At 28.9% G+C, this 18,388-nt stretch overlaps 4 protein-coding genes across 4 annotated transcripts; 2 read left to right on the top strand and 2 right to left on the bottom strand.

Moving 5' to 3' along the window:
* Positions 1-469: 469 nt before the first annotated feature.
* On the top strand, positions 470-11,338 carry LOC128956208 (uncharacterized). Its single transcript, XM_054301896.1, has 8 exons — positions 470-648; positions 4,357-4,491; positions 5,178-5,502; positions 7,155-7,232; positions 7,368-7,538; positions 7,613-7,845; positions 7,911-8,255; positions 9,375-11,338. The coding sequence occupies exons 1-8, from the start codon at positions 470-472 to the stop codon at positions 11,266-11,268; spliced, it is 3,360 nt and encodes a 1,119-aa protein (XP_054157871.1). The 3' UTR covers positions 11,269-11,338.
* Positions 11,339-11,949: 611 nt separating this feature from the next.
* LOC128954896 (transport and Golgi organization protein 11-like) lies at positions 11,950-13,851 on the bottom strand. Its single transcript, XM_054300503.1, has 3 exons — positions 13,316-13,851; positions 12,699-12,999; positions 11,950-12,596 (listed from the first exon to the last, which is right to left on the bottom strand). The coding sequence occupies exons 1-3, from the start codon at positions 13,566-13,568 to the stop codon at positions 12,311-12,313; spliced, it is 840 nt and encodes a 279-aa protein (XP_054156478.1). The 5' UTR covers positions 13,569-13,851; the 3' UTR covers positions 11,950-12,310.
* A 1,373-nt stretch (positions 13,852-15,224) lies between these two features.
* Positions 15,225-15,565, top strand: LOC128956205 (molybdopterin synthase sulfur carrier subunit-like). Its single transcript, XM_054301892.1, has one exon. The coding sequence runs from the start codon at positions 15,225-15,227 to the stop codon at positions 15,498-15,500; it is 276 nt and encodes a 91-aa protein (XP_054157867.1). The 3' UTR covers positions 15,501-15,565.
* A 485-nt stretch (positions 15,566-16,050) lies between these two features.
* LOC128955269 (optic atrophy 3 protein homolog) lies at positions 16,051-17,030 on the bottom strand. Its single transcript, XM_054300921.1, has one exon. The coding sequence runs from the start codon at positions 16,731-16,733 to the stop codon at positions 16,200-16,202; it is 534 nt and encodes a 177-aa protein (XP_054156896.1). The 5' UTR covers positions 16,734-17,030; the 3' UTR covers positions 16,051-16,199.
* Between the last annotated feature and the right edge of the window lie 1,358 nt (positions 17,031-18,388).

The following is an 18,388-nucleotide window of genomic DNA, read 5'->3' on the forward strand; positions in this document are numbered from 1 at the left end:
ATTTAATGATAATAATAATAATAATTAAAACAATAGTTAATAATAATAATGATTACAATAACCATAGCAAACTTAATTTGATAATTTATAACAATATTAATAATAATAAATTATTATTATTATCATCATCATTGTCATCATCATCAATATCAACATAGTTATCATTATTTTTGTTAAAAAAAATATATATACATGCAACTTTAATTAATTAATTAATTGAATTTATATTGATAATATAAAAAGTTTTTTTCAATTTTTATATTAATCAATTGCAATTACAATAATAAAATTATATAATAATTATCTTTAATAGTGTTTTTTTGTGTAATTTAAAAAAAAACACAATATTTAATATATATTGTGTGCTATTGTTATCTATCAGCAAACAATCGGGTTATATATACTCATCCCATTCACCCACTCATCTAGCCATCCACCCACCCCTCCCATTAAACCTAACTGACCAAATATGACTGTTAGCTACCAGTACGATGTGGCCTCATCGTCCACGGGTGGCTTTTTTCGGCTACTCTGGCGCTGGAGGGGTAGTATATGGAAATTGTTATACAAGGAGCTACTGTTGTTTATATCGTTGTACCTAATTATCGCACTGTCCTACGACTATCTAATGTCTGAATATTATAAAAGGTTAGCTTTTTTTTTGTTTTTTTAAAAAAAATTATACAAAAATCTGAAAATTTAGTATTATTTTTCTAATTTCTAATAATTATGTTTGAAAAAAAAATATTTATGTATTTATTATAATATGTAAAATAATTTTTAAAATTTTGTTTTTTTTTAAAAAAACGTTAGTTTGATATTTAGTTAATTTAAAAAATTTTTATTTTATAAATATTTGTTTGTTTGCATTTTGTAGAATAATATTGTTTGTTTAAAAATAATAATTTTAATTTATATTATTTGTTTAATTAGTAGCACAATAATCAATAGTAAAAAAAATTTATAGACAAATAAAAAAATATGATTAATTGTTTGAACATAAAGATAATAATAATAATAATTGCAAAATAATTTTTTTTATTATTTTATGTTTTAAAAAACATACAATGTTTGACCTCTTTTTTTGCATACATTTTGCAAAATCGCCAAAACATCTCTCTCTCTCTCTCTCTCTCTCTCTCTCTATCCGACTCTATCTAAACATACATACATTTCTTATTTCAAAAAATAAAATAACTTATATCTAAATATATAATATAAAATACTATCAAATTTCATATATACTGTAACTAATTGTGAAGCTATATATAAATATAGTATAAAAGATTTTGCTGGCGCTCTAATGCCAAGGATTTTAAATATTTATATATCTATAAAAAAAAATTTATTATATTATATATCTGTATATAAATATAGTGTATATTTAAATACAGTATAAACTACACAAAGATATATAACTATCTAACAAAAAAAAGTGTATCATTAAAATTACAGTACAAAATATATAATATTTTGTGTATTGTATTGTTTAACATAGTTAATGATATTATATTATATATATAGTATATACTACTGTATTGAAACTGTATGAAATATATTGCATATATTAATCTAAAGTAATATAAAAATTTGATAATTAATTTTATAATTAATATATATTTATTTTCATAATGTATTTATTTACGTTATATGTTTTATGTTTATATATATATGATTACTATATATTAATAGATAACTTTTTAAAATATTATTTATTTTTAATATTTTAAATACTAATAAAGTGCTAATCAATCAAAAAATTATTTTTTGCAACAAATATTATATAATTTTTTTTATAAAAAAATTATTATAAATAAAACTTTGTGCAAAAAAAATTATTTATTTATATAAGAGTTGTGTGTTTATGAAAAAAATTGCCATTTATTTCATCAGAAAATATGAAAATATAAAAATATTATGATTTTTTTATTTGGTTTAAAATGAAATATTTTTAATAATAATAATAATAAAATACTAACTTTACTTAAATGTGACATAAAAAACAACTTTCACTCACTATTTATATAAATAGCATTGAAAAATAGTTTTTACATAAAATGTATGCTTAAAAAAATTTTTGTTAATTAGTTAGTTGTATAGTATATATATAAAAAATGGCATAAATTTCTCTCTCTCTCTCTCTCTCTCTCTCTCTCTCTCTCTCTCTCTCTCTCTCTCTCTCTCTTTCACTTACAATATATCTCTTTATGTTGTTTTATCTCTCAACTTAAAAATAGATTTTTTTTCGGTGCAAAAAAATCATATACAGTATACATATATTAATGCTGTATATTAAGGATTATATACAGGAAACAATAGTTTCTCAAAAAAAAAATTGTTTTTTAATTTTTATTATAAAAAAAATAAATATAATTTATTATAACATTTTATTATATTGTGCAGACATAATAAATTTTATAAGTATTATAAATACATTTCAGTATATTATATTTAAACAGTCAAAGAGATAGATAGATAGATAGATAGATAGATAGAGAGAGAGAGAGAGAGAGAGAGAGAGAGAGAGAGAGAGAGAGAGAGAGAGAGAGAGAGTAACAGAATTTTATTTTATATATAATTGTGACACAAATTCTTGAAATATTTGAATATCCTTTTCATAAATCTATGAAATGTTTTATTAGCCATTAGTTTAATAGTTTGTACACATATTTTGGTTTTAAAGATAAAAATTATTGTATTTAAAAATAATGATATTTTATTGTTAATATATATATATATATATATATATAATGTATATTAAGTTTTTTATAATGTTAAGTACCACAATAATTTAAGTTGCTATTTATCATTTAGATAATGTGTATGTATAAGTGTGTGTATGTGTGTGTATGTATATGTATGTGTGTGTATGTGTGTGTATGTGTGTGTATATGTGTGTATGTGTGTGTATGTGTGTGTGTGTGTATGTATGTATGTGTGTGTGTGTGTGTGTGTGTGTGTGTGTGTGTGTGTGTGTGTGTGTGTGTGTGTGTGTGTGTGTGTGTGTGTGTATGTGTATGTATGTGTCTAACATTTAATAATAACTATAAATTTTAAACTTAACTATCAAACAAAAAAAAATGACAAAATAATAATATAAATGCTTTCAAAACTAAATGAGCGCACATTTAACTGACTCTTATTTTTAATGAAGTCTAGAAAATCTCTCTCTCTCTCTCTCTCTCTCTCTCTCTCTCTCTCTCTCTCTTAACTCTTTTAATTTTATTATTATAACAACAAAAAAACTAGTGTACAATATATTGTTTTTATTTTATTTTAAGTCAAAATGCATGCTTTAAAGTTTAAACCACTAATATGGCATTTAGCCAATTGTCGGGCTAATTATTAGACACACACATACATACATACATACATACATACATACATACATACATACATACATACATACATACATACATACATACATACATACATACATACACACACACACACACACACACACACACACATACATACACAACAAACATAAAATATTTATTTTCAATTTACAGTACTCTAGAAAAAATTGTGTATCAAATACTATAGTACTGTATATACAGTATATATGTATTTTAGAAATTTATTTAGCATTTAAATAAAAAAATATAGCAAAAAAAATACTGATATTATTTTTAACTAAGCTATAGTTATAAATAAGTTTTTAATTTTTTTATTTAAAACAATAGCACATGTTTTATATTAAGGAATTATAAATTTAGATATAATTAAAATTAATTTGTATTTATATTAAGATTTTTTGTTGCATCTCTTATGACATTAAATTTATTTAAAAAAACAATTATATATAAATTTATATTATAAAAGTTATACTAAATTTCTAATTTTTTATATAAAATTAAAATTAATTAACAAAATTATAATTAAAATAGAAGTTATTAGTTTAAAAACTTTAATAAATTAAAATTAATTATATTTTTTAATATAATTTATTAAGTTAATAATAATAATAATAATATAGGTTATTAAATTTTTATATATTGTAAATATAACTAAAACAAAATAAATTAAAATTTTTTTTATTTGTTATTAATTAATTTACATTTTATATTTAAATTTTATTTCTATTACTCTATATAATTGTATTTATATATAATTATATAATTATTTCTTTTTTTAAAATGTAAATTTATCTAATTGTATATAAAAAAAATTATATATCTATTTGTTGATAATTAAAAAAAATTATTTTCCATTAATCCATTAACCCAAACAAAATTATAGTTTAAAATATAAGTTTATATATATTTTTATATTAATAAAAAAATTAAAAAATACAATAATCTCTATAATTAATTAAAATTTTAATCTCAGTTTGTCTTAAATTTTTTTTGACAGATATTTTGAGCGAATTGTGATATTTTGTTCGAGTTTTGTCGAAATAATTCCGCTTTCATTTATACTGGGATTTTATGTATCATTTACGGCTACCCGTTGGTGGCAACAGTACACAGCCATTCCATGGCCTGACAAGTAGGTGGTGGTCACCCCCTACCCACCCCCACACACCCATACACCCAACACCCAACACCATCTAACCTAACAATACCTTTCCTATACAGAACAGAAAACAAAAATTCAAAAAAAATATATATATATATACTGTACTTGTATACTGTATATCAAATATATGTAATGATATTTATATTTATATATATATATATATATATATATATATTTAAATTGTTTATATAAATATTATTATTATATATATATATACAGTGTATATACATGTATATGTATATAGATGAGTATACAGTATATGATATAATAAAAATTAGGTGTAGGATAACTTTTCTAAACTAATAATTAAACCTTTTATATATATATATATATTGATATATTTATTTTTGTTGAATACCTAAACAAACAAACACACATACATACACAAACACACACACACACCGACCCATACCTAACACATATATAATCCCTTATTTTATGGATAGCCAATCTCAACACATACACACCTACCATATATATAATCCTCTTATTTTATGGGGTACCCAACCTCTCTCTCTCTCTCTCTCTCTCTCTCTCTCTCTCTCTCAGTCTCTCTCTCGCACACTCACACACCTACCACACATAACCCTCCCTTATTATATATGTACCCAAACTATATATATATATATATATCAATATATACTATATATTTATAGGTTGATGAATATCATTGCACTGTACGTTCCGGGCAGTGACGACACCAGTCGTATGCTTAGACGTACATTGATGCGCTATCTGAATCTGACCCTGGTACTAGTGCTCCGGTCGATTAGCATACCTGTTAAGCGCCGATTCCCGACCAAAGATCATCTAATTGAAGCCGGTTTTATGACCAAACCGGAACTCGAGATGTATTCATCGGTACCGTCCCATGAGTTCAATACGTTTTGGATACCGTGCACCTGGTTTGTCAATTTGCTTCGGGAGGCCCGATCCGAGTGTCGGATTACCGATTCGGGTGGACTCAAACTGATTATGGAGGTATATATCATATATATATATTCAATATATGTATTTTTAGTTAATTTTTTTATAATAAAAAATCTCATTAAATAAAAAATTATATATTATTAATGGTTAGGATAATAATAATAATAATTATTATTTTTAAAGTTTTTTATTATTTAAAGTCTAGACAAATATTTGAATTAATTTATACAGAATATATATATTCAATATTTGTATTTTTAGCTAAATTTTTTTTATAACTCATCTAATCTTCAAAAAAAATCATATATTATTAATGGTTAGGATAATAATAATTATTATTATTATTATTTTTAATTTTTTATTATTCAGATTCTAGACAAACATTTAAATCAATTTTTACAGTATACTGGTATATATATATATATATATTCAATATATATATGTTATATATATATATTAAAAACTGTAATTTATTAATAGAGTATTTTATTTATGATATGTTTGTTAAATAATTTTAATATAAAATCAGTTTTTTGGAAAAAACATGACTTTATATAATTGATAAAATATTATACATATATTTTGTTGTTGTTGTAAATTTTAAATTATATGAATAATGAGTTTTTTAAAAATATTTTTATGTTTTTAAATATATATATGTATACAAAAACAAAATTATAATACTTCAAAAAAATAAAAGGCATATAAATATTTTCTATCAATGATATAATGATAATAATTATAAAAATATCAGTAAACTATTTGCAATTAAATACATTTATTTTTAAAAAAAAAATACAAATTAGTTTATATTTCTAATATAATTAAAATTAAAAATAATAGTTTTTTATATACAAAAACTAATTTATTTTGACAATTTACTATATTTAGAATTAAATTTTTTTAATTAATATATATATATTTAACTTACATAAAACTAACTTGTTAATTATCTAATCAATTTAAAAAAAAAATTGTATTTTTAAAAAAAATAGATTTATCATTACTAGTACTATCTAATAAATATTAAATAAATTTGTATTTTATCACAATATATAAATTATAATAATATATATACTGATAGATATATATTTATATAATAATATATAATAGTATATATAATAATAGTCTATTAATTTGTTTCAGTTTATAAATATTTTTATGATTTAAAAAAAAGCTATATTAACAAAAAAAAATTAATTAATTATTTTTTAACTAATATTTATTGTATAAAAATTAATCACTGAATTTTAAAAAAAAATATTTTATAAAATTTATGCACTCTGTCTAAAGTATCATGTACATTTTTTTTAAAAATTTAATAGTTGTAATTTTAAATATAATTTTCAAAATACTAATATAAAAAATATTTAATATTTTTATTTTTAAACTTTAACACAATGTTTAAAAATAATGATAATATATATTTATTAGAAACTGTAATAATATTTAAAAAATATAGTTTATTTTAGCAAATAAATTAAATAAATGATAATAAAAATAATTGCAATTTCACAACAACAAAAAATCAATTTATAAACCGTAATTAATTTAGTAATCTATAAATTTTATTAATAAATTTTTATTTTATTATTATTATATATAGAAACAAAAAATCTGTACAAAAAATATAATAATAATTATTATTATTTATAACTTATAATCTGATATTTTCTATATATATATATATATATAATATATAGGAATTCAATGAATTTCGCACCAAATGTGGTCTACTTTGGAGCTATGATTGGGTGAGCATTCCATTGGTCTACACTCAGGTGAGTTCGCGTACCGTTAAATCCAAACAATTTTTTTTTGTTGAGTGCGCGGGGAGGGGTGGGGGTGTTATCACACAAATTATTTATACTAATTTGTTTTGCACACACACATACCCACACACTGCCTATCCATAGGTGGTCACACTGTCGACGCAGGCGTTTTTCTTGGCCTCGCTGTTGGGCCGACAGCACATACACCAGTCGCCCGACGCCAGTCCCGATAAGGTTGTTGTCCACCAGTACGGCGAATATTATTTTCCAATATTTACGTTATTACAGTTTATCCTATATATGGGTCTACTAAAGGTATGGGTAGCTATCTATCTATCTATTCAATGCATTTATTGTTGTCTATATATATGTATATTACGGGCGAACAGTTAGGCGAACAGTTGATCAATCCGTTTGGTGACGACGACGAAGATTTTGAACTAAACTGGATTATCGACCGACACGTTAAGGTGTCGTTTCTCGGCGTCGATATACTCAACTCGGATCCGCCGCCGCTGATGAAGGATCAGTACTTTGACGAAATGGACATCAAATTGCCGTACACTGAGGCTGCCGTCGCCCATAAAGTCAAGACATACCGGGGCTCAGTGGCCGCCTATAAGTAAGTGCTACTACTGATGATGATTAACTTAACTAACTGTCCTATCCATCCATATATATACATAGTGTTCCCACTGAGAAGCATAATCTAGTGATACCCGAGTTCGATGACGACGACAATAACGGGTCGGACAATGATAACGACACGTCCACTATTCAGAGCAGTGGTGGTCATCACCAGTCGTCGATGAAAAGCTCGGTCTGGAATGTGTTTGCGTCGAAAAAACATACAAAACTAACCCAAAGCCAAAGTATACCGTCCATGGATTCGGAAACAATGGTCGAAACGGGATTGAATCCAATGTGGTCGGGCGGTTCCATCGGATCAATGGATACCGATATGACCACTGTGACTGCCGGTGCCGGTGCCGCCGCCGCTAACTATGGCCACGAATTTCAAGGTATCCGGGGGTAAGATATTGGCCCCGCATTTGTTTCCAACAGAAACACACACATATATATATATATATACATACATAAACAAACACATACATAAACACATACATAAACACATACATACATACATAAACACATATATACATACATAAACACATATATACATACATAAACACATATATACATACATAAACACATACATACATACATAAACACATACATACATACATAAAACACATTTAATTAATAATAATGATTATAAAATGATAATTTCATTTAGTAATGTTTTAATTTTGTTGTCTAATTAATTAATTTGTTTCTAAATAAATAAATAATTAATTGACATGTATGACAACATAATAGATTATTGATACAAAAAAAAATATAGTTTATTTTTTTGAATACAAAATCATCAAGATAGATATTAAACATAAGGTTCACAAATGTAGTATTTAAAATTAAATGTTAACTCAATTACCTTATATTGTAGTAAATAAGTTATAAAATTTATAATACTGTATCATAGATGACTGTTTTTATTTAAAATATAAATTATATACAGTATATACAGCTATATAATTATATTAATAACTTATTAAAAATTTAACCATAACTTATTTAATACAATATATGGCTCAAGTTTAAATATGCATTTAAAAAAAATGTGTTAAATTATCTTGATGAATCAGTTAAACTTTACTTTACTTAGTCATAGTGTATTTAAAAAAAAATATTATGATTATTTTATGTTGAAATTTTTTGACACCAAAAATCATTTCACACAATTTCATAAAAAAATTTATACTTAATATACAATTAGTTATACAATATATATATCATAATATTCTATAACTTTTTTTTTGGGAAATTTTGAAAACTAAAAAACAAATTAATTAAAACTTTTTTTTATACAGTAAATAAATTATTACACAATATATATATATATATATATATATAAATTAATCTTATATTACACTAAATTAAAAAAAATATATAATTTATATCACGTTTTATTACATATAATAACTTAAATTATTTAAACATAAAAAAAACAACAAAAATTTTTTTATAACAATTAATTTTATTACGCCAACGATAATGTCAGAAAAAATTTGTGGTCACCCCTAATGATAGGTCCGATGAACACCAAGAACAATATCAACCACAACAAGCACCGGCATCTAAAACTACCGGTTGGTCACCACCAGCACCAGCGGCGCAAGAATTCATTATCGATATACCACCGGCAGCAACAACGGCTACGAGTGAATCTACCGGCGGCGGTACAGCCGCTGCAGCCGAAGCAGCAGCCGTCAGAGGCCAACACTTCATCACATCATCGTCATCGACACAGTCCGTCCAGTCGCTACTCGATATGCCGCTACTTAACCGCCCGATTCACGGCTATGGTACGCAACCTTTGCCTAAAGATAGCGGCTTTCATAAGCCAAGCATTTCGAGTATCGGCAGCGCCATCGGCGGCGACGGCAGCGTCGGCGGCGGCAGCGATGGACCTGCCGATAGTGGTGGATCTGCCGCCGGTTTCGGCAGCGGTGGCCGACGAGGAGCTCAACTGTTGTCGCAATCTGTACAGCAAATTATAAGCGAACGTGTGATCGATGCGCTGGCCGTCCAAAGGTCGCACAGTAGCGCCGCCCAGCCGGCAGCCGCCCATCGTATTAAGATAAAGGTGCCCAAGTCGTCCATTTTCAAGAGCGGCAATCGTGTAATGGATCCGCGTCTACGTATTAGGCCATTCAAGTCGCGGGTAACGTTCAGCGACGATACGAAAAAAGGTGACCTAAAACAACACGGTCTGCAACAACAGGATGTGGTATACTATTTGCCGAAAATCAAACTGTCCGACAATAATAACTCGAGTTCCGAATTGTCGGAGATATCGTCGGAATTGGCGACCGCTAGACAACTGTCTGACGGTAGTGGTGGTAGTGGTGGTCGCCGACCAACAACAGCGGCTGATGTGCTCAAGTTGACCACATTGGCCATACCAGGCGTCGTCGGTGGCGGCGGCGATGGTGGTCCCGGCAAAGCCGAACTATTGATGCGCCGCCAGTCGTTAGATCCGTCGCTTATTCTGTTGCCGAAACCGCCGGACATCAGCAGCAATAGCGCAGCCGTCGGTGGCGGCGGCGGAACCGGAGTTGGCGTCGGTGTCGGTGTTGCCGTTGCCATGAATGCCGTCGAACAGGAAAACTGGTTACACCATCAATCGTTGCCGAACATACAGGAAGGACTGGAAGATTCGGAACAACAGATTCTGATCATACCGGCGGCCGCCGACGGCAGTAGTAGCGCCTCATTGGCCATACAGTCCGGTCAGGCGCTCGTCCGACAAGTGTCGGTCAAACGGCACACGAGTGACCGGACCAGCGAACGGCGCAAAAGTTTCAAACGCCAACAGTGCAGTCACGATCCGATCGAGACAACAACAACAGTGGCCGCCGACGCCGCCGAATCGGTGATCAATAACGATGATCCCGAGATAATAGTGGCGCTTATCGACGATACCGATATCGGAGCCGACGGCCACTTAGTCGACTATCAAGACATTGTTCGGTTTGATTTGCCGTTCAAAAAGAAACGCAAAGACATGAAACAACAGCCAAAACAGTCGTCCACCGAAAGCGATACCGGAAGCTATCATACGGCCAACTCGTTTCTCGGACAGATATCCGAAGATAGAGAAGATTTACCGGAATTTCTTAACCAAAGCAATTCGTCAGTGGATTCCTATACGTCGGCAACCGATGAGCCGAAAAAAAGTACTGCAGATAAATCGGTACCGCATATAATATTTACCGAACCGTCTCTATCGCCACCGGCAACACCAGTGACTACCAGTGCCGGCAGTACTGCCGTTACCGACAGTAGTGGTGCTGCAGCTGCAGCTGTCACTGTCGACACTACCGATCAAACAGTCATTACAACCCGATGTCCGACAACTACATCGATGCCATCACCACAGCCTAGTAGTGTATCGTTGATAGACTTACCAAATCAGACATAGCATACCATACCATATATATACGGCACCACCTAATTTTCAGTCCACACACACATAACTGTCCATTTTAAATGCAGGCATATATACAGTATATATAAATATATATATATAATATAACTTATATAACATATATTATAATATAAAATAATTTATACGACATTATACTATATATTACTTATATTTAATTATATATATAAAAAAATCATAAAATCCCAAACATTTTTTTTGAAAGCGGAACCAAACCTATAGATTCATTATAATAATAATAATATAATAATAATAAAGTGATTGTTATATCTGGTAATAAAATTTATTGTTGTTGTTGTTTAGTTTCATCATAAATAAAATTTATAATTTAAAATCTAAAAATTTAATAAAATTAACTATTAATTAAGTTAACAAAATCAATCGGCGTTTTAAATAATTTTAATTAGTATTATATAGATATTTACAGTGAATTCAAATCAAATTTCTATATATTTTTTGAAATTTCGGTAAACAATTAAAAATTAGCTAAAAAAATATAATAATAGTAATAAATACAGTATATATAGAATTTACTGTACTATAGTTTTTTTTAAATAATTAATTAAAATATACTGTAATAATAATAATAATAATAATAATAATAATTGTAATAAATAAAAAATACAAAGTATTTATATTTATATATAAAAAACGGGTCAAAAAAAAGTAATGAAAAAAAAACAATTATTTTTAAGATAAATACAATATATTGAAGTCTAATATAACATTTTTTTGGTCAATAAGACAGTAAATAATAATAATAGTATGAATAATAGTAAAGTTATTTTCACTAAACAAATAAATATTTTGAAAACTAAACAAACAAACAAAAAGTTTTGTTTCAGTATTTTGCTTATTGTGTTATTACTGTAATAATAATCATCAGTTAAATAATAATTTTGTTATAAATTATTGTCGATACCTGACAACAATAATAACAAAAAAATAACATTTCAATACACTTCGGCTGATTGATACACACGACTGTCCTCTCATCACTGTTTCGACTACACTATGTTCACAGTTGTCGACGAATCCAAAACAGGCCTTTGATTAGAAAGTATATGACACCTACCGTATAGACCAATACTTCCCGTTGGTGTCGGTTCTGGTTTTCCAGTTCAATGGCCGCCACCCGACGCGACAGTGACCTCACTTGTCTGCGTAGTTGGTTCGGTTCGACAGCGCCGCCGCCGCCTCCGGAGGCCGTATAGTCGCCGCTCAAATCGTTCATCGATTGATTTGAATTGTAATAACTTTGATATTCAGGCGATTCGTTGGTCGACTCTTTGCGAGCTATTTCTCTGTTAATTAAAAATTTTTTTAAAAATCAATAATAAATCAATGGATCAGTTGTTTGAATGACGACAATGTCGTCGTATGTTATATATATGATATATACGCACATATCGTCGTCATTGGTGGCCAGTCCGGACAGTACAACATTACGCCTTAGCCGTTGCTGTGAAGCAGCAGTGGATCCCCTACTGTTGGGGCCGTTAGTGGTCGCCGACGACTGTACGTTCGGACCGTCGCCGGCCGTCGGAAACAAGTATTCGTCGAGTCTGAGCGAATGAGGCGGTGTTGTCAGATGAATGGCCAGTGGTTCGCCGTTTGACGAGTAGTCGCCGTCGCCCATACCGATCATCGAGTTTTCCAGTTTGAGTTCGGGTAGCTGTTCGCGGCCGGACATATGGCTATCGTTGCCTATCAATTGAAATAAATAAATATATATATATTTATATATAGACAGAGAGAGAGAGAGAGAGAGACAGAGAGAGACAAACGGAGAGAAAGACAGAAAGAGAGAGACAGAGAGAGAGACAGACAGAGAGAGAGACAAACGGAGAGAAAGACAGAGAGAGAGAGAGAGACAGAGAGAGAGACAGAGAGAGAGACAGAGAGAGAGAGACAGAGAGAGAGACAGAGAGAGAGAGAGTATATGAGTGATAGATGACATAAACTGATCCCAAAAACAGCAGACAGTGGTGGTGGTCATCGACAAACACCGGACACTACTAACCGACAACAAGTATCCTTTCGGGAACAGTCATCCAAATGGGTTTGTTATTGTGATAGGTTTGCGATTTGGCGGCGGCAATGATGGCCGGATCATCGAGCGTATTGTTAGACTCGATAACAATACGTTCGGGAACTCTCATCTTGTTTGAAATGTCGGCCGTAAAGTCCGGATCGTAAAACGAGTCAATTGGTCCGGCATTGAACCGATGAGGACTGTTGCCGGTCGACGGCGGCGACGGCGATGACGAAGACATTGTGTTTTTGTTTTTTTTTAATGATAATAATATCGCGATATAAGACAAGTCTGTTGTTTGGATCAGTTGGTCCACTGATTACTTGTGTCAGTCAGTCATCCAGTGATTGATTGATTGATTGATTGGTGAAAACAACCAACAGATCCAATCAAAAGTAAAATATAAACAAATCAATGAAAACTAATGAATCGTTTTATTTGATTTGATTTCAAACACTAACTGTGTGTTTGTGTTTGTGTTTGAAATTCAATGACTTTATTGCACAACAAAAATGTTTGTCTGAATGTATAAAAAACAGTGATTACAGATCACACATAAACAACGTAACGATGTGTGTGTGTGTGTGTGTGTGTGTGTGTATGTGTTAGGAGGGGTGGGTGTCTAGCTGTGTGTTAGTATATATATGTGTGTTAGGAGAGGTGGGTGTGTGTGTCTGATAGGAGGGGTGGGTGTGTGATAGGAGGAGTGTGTGGATGTGTGTGATAGGAGGGGTGGGTGGGTGTGTGATAGGAGGGGTGTGTGGATGTGTGTGATAGGAGGGGTGGTGTGTGTGTGTGATATGAAGGGTGGATATGTTTTGTTTGTGTTATAGAAGGTGTGTGTGTGTGTGTTAGGAGGGGTGGGTGTGTGTGATAGTACGGGTGGGTATGTGTTGTTTTTGTGATAGAAGGTGTGTGTGTGTGTGTTAGGAGGGGTGTGGGTGTATGTCTACCTATGTGGGTGTAAACTGTTAAAAGTGTTTAGTTTTAGTCAAATTATTTTTCAAAAAAATAAAATAAAATAAATATATTTTAATATTTATTTTTTAAATTAACTAAACTTTTAAAAAAAATTTTAGAAAGAAAAAAATTAATGGTTTAAAAGTTAAACATTTTTATTAATGTACTAAATATTAAATTAAAATATTGGAAATATTGAATATAAAAATGATTAATTAATTGTTCTAGGTAGTATACTGTATTTTTTTGTTTATTTGTTTAAAAGTCAATAAACTATAACTAGTTGTATATATATAAAAAATAATTATCAATAGCTAATAATAATAATGTAGAAAATAAATTATCTATGTTGAAATCAATTTCAAGATTTAATTTTTATTATTTAATAATTTATATTTATGAATATATATATATTTTTGTGATATAATTATTTATAATAAATAATTAAATAAATAAAAAAACTAAATAACTTAAAACCAATAGATGCCACTAACCTTATAATAACAAAACAATAATAATTTTATTATTATTATTACTATTTATATAAATTTTTTTCTAAGCATGGTAATATTTATAAACAAATTGTGTAACATTACTGTATATGTATGATAGTACAGTATATTAAAATAATTTAAATGGCAAATAACTATAAAATTATTTAATTAAAAATATATAATACATATATTTATTAAATAATTAATTGATTGATTGATTGATTAATTAATTAATTAATTTTAATAATATTAATAAATCTTAATTAATATTAATTAATTTAATAAATTACTGGTAATTTTTTTTAAATGTTATAATAAAAAAATAATATTACAATTTAAATAAAATAATAATAATTATTAATTTTTGAGTATTTTTTCATAATATATATATATATAAGAAATTTCTACAAAAAAAAATATTATAAATACTAATTGTTAATGAAATGACTGTCGAAATATCGGTACTGTTGTTTGCAATGGCCAGGGATCGGGTGGGCACCGACAGGGTTGCCGTACCGTTAGTTACCAGACACTGGCCGTCTAGACAGTTGTTGTTGGACTACTTGTTCCAAACAAGTCCAGAGTTACAGGTGTTGACCGAATTGCGGCCAATACTGGCCGTTGCCATCAATGAACAGTATGTTACCGATGATGACACCGATATAGTACTGGAAGACAACGATGTGGTGGCACTCATACCGCCCATCACTGGTGGATAACATACCACTCATAAGTGGTATTAGAAAACAAAACTTATAATTAAATTAAATAAATAATTATTATACCGTATATATTATGTATCAAATTACCGGTACTGTCCTATGTAATCAATTGAGTGGTATATATAAATTATCGGTAAATCTATATATATATTTTTAAGTTATTATAAATGAAAATTTGAATTATCATTAACCAACCAATAATGGCAAATAAAAATATTTTTTTAAAAAAGAAATAAAAAACAATTTTTTTAACAATTTTAAAATAATTACTATTGATTTAATTAATATATTTTATCAAACTTTATATATATATATACTATATATTATATAGCATATAATAATAATACCGTATATATATATATATATATTATGTATCAAATTACCGGTACTGTAGTAAGTATTCAACTAATAATATTAATAATATGAGTTATTAATTAATTAATTAATCCTAATAATAAGTGATAAAAAAATCAATACAGTAAATAATATATAATTTTACGATAACTTATTAGATATTATTTATACACATAATTTAACAAACATATATATATTTATACATATAAATGTCTATATTATACGGTAACTTCAAATTAAACGGTAAAATAATTTATGTTTTACAAAACTATTACAAAACAATAAATCAATCAATCAATTAATTAATTAATTAATTTTGTCGATCATTTCTAGACTACTGAACTAAACTACTGGTCGACCAAATAGTCCCGTCTTTGGTTTACCATCACCGGTACCGTTGGCCGGCGGCGATTGTTTCTTACTATCCGACTTATACACCAATCGGGTCAGTTCGGTAATCTCGGCCCGTTGTTTATCAACTAGAAACTCCAGTTCCTCTAACCGTTTTTCGGCACTGGTCCACCGTTCCTCCAATACGATTGCCTGGGCGTTACTGTTTCTTGTCTGGCGTACATATTCGGCTGTCAGGGTAGCGGCTGCGGCCAAAAATATAATAGTTTCACCCAGCAGTTCGGCACCCAATTCGATGGCCGCCGTTTCGTTCAGTTTCTGTACCAGATTGGGTTTGCCGAGACCTAGCAATTTCATTTTGACGTTAACCTCTAGCCAATGGTAGAGCTGGGCCGGCGGCATACAGACATAGTGGCGAAAAAACGGCGACGACTTTGCCCGTGTCTTGAACGAGTTGGCTATCGGTTTGGCCACCTGGCGAAAGGCCAGTGCGGCCAACTTGACGATCGGGAAGGCGGCAACCATAATGTTGTTGTTGTTATCGGCGATATATATATTTTAAGGTTATTATTGTTATTTTAATTGGTCTATAAATATATAGATCAGATCAGATCAGTCCACCACTACTACTGATGATTGACTTCTTCATCTGATTGATTGATTGATTGGATTTATCGTCAAAACAATCGGTGGTTAAGACATTGTTGTCGTTACCGTCGGGACGTTGTTGTTATTGTTAACAATTGTTTATCATCGGATCAATTGGTGGCCCAAAAAAAAAGTTTGTTGACTATTATTATTATTATTATTATACACTACTATCTGTTTGTTTGTTTGTAACTATAATTTTTAAATATTTATTTAATAATAATTATTATTATTATTAACTAAATTATATTATCATATATTTGTTATGTTTTTGTTTGTTTGTTATGTTTTATAAATATAATGATCACATGGTTTCGCAATACAGTACTACACATACAATGTGTATATCGTATTATGCAATCAATTGCTGGCAAAGTGTAAGTCAATGACAATACTATTATATATTTATACACACAGTGTATAACAACAATAAAGTACTGTACAGTGTATACTAAAATAGTGTCGATGGCTGTCACATGTATGCTTCGTCTAATGGTATACTTAAAACCAAAACTTGCTTTACTATTAACTTTTAAGTATACCATTAGACGAAACAAACATGTGACAGCCATCGACACTATTTGCTACATTAAATAAAAAACTGTTTGATTATACTGTACTTACAGTATTAATATATCAATGGATAGCTTTGTATTTGTTGTACAGTACTCTTTATAATGGAGAGTACAGTGTGTCTAATCTATTGCTTAATACGATGGCTTCTGCATAAGTGTGCCAGAATAAAAAAAATAATATAAAATATAATTATTAACACACAAAACATTAATTAATTAACTAAAAAATAAATATAATTAATTTCAATTAAATCAAACAAAACAAAAAAATAATAATTTTTATTAATAATAGTTTTAATTAATTATCAATAATTTAATCAATTAATTAATTTATATTTAATTTTTTTTATCACGACGTTATTGATGAACACATAGTATATTATTATAGTTTTATTATATATAGAGAGAGATAGAGAACAAAGGTTTCAAAAGCCGATTCAAAATACATGTATATAAAAGACAGTTTGAAATTTTATTTTATTTATTTGGAGATAAATTGTGTTAACTAGTACTCTATACTACATACAAGTTAACCGGTTTTTTACATTTTATGTGCGCTAACACTTTGCTGTACTGTACAGTACATGTCATTTACCATTGCATTCAAATACACAGTCATATAATATAACTAATATTATACACAGTGTTTTGGCCGTTGAATTCTCTCTCTCTCTCTCTCTCTCTCTTTCTCTCTCTCTCTCTCTCTCTCTCTATCTATCTATCTGTTAGAGTATACACTGTGTTAAAAGCATTGAGAAAATACTAGTTAAGCATTGTATTGAACTCTCTCTATACATACACACTGTGTATAGTGAGTGCCTCTCTATCTATCTCTCTCTCTCTCTCTCTCTGTGTCTATGTTTTGCCTGTACTCTACCAATAGCTATAGCAATATACTGTATATATATAGTGAAAAGCCATTGGGTTTTTATATACAGTGAATAATACATTATAAGG

Source organism: Oppia nitens, unplaced genomic scaffold (genome assembly GCF_028296485.1).
Source record: "Oppia nitens isolate AA-2021 unplaced genomic scaffold, nextdenovo-longstitch-racon4-pilon3 scaffold2_pilon_pilon_pilon, whole genome shotgun sequence".
NCBI lineage: Eukaryota > Metazoa > Arthropoda > Arachnida > Sarcoptiformes > Oppiidae > Oppia > Oppia nitens.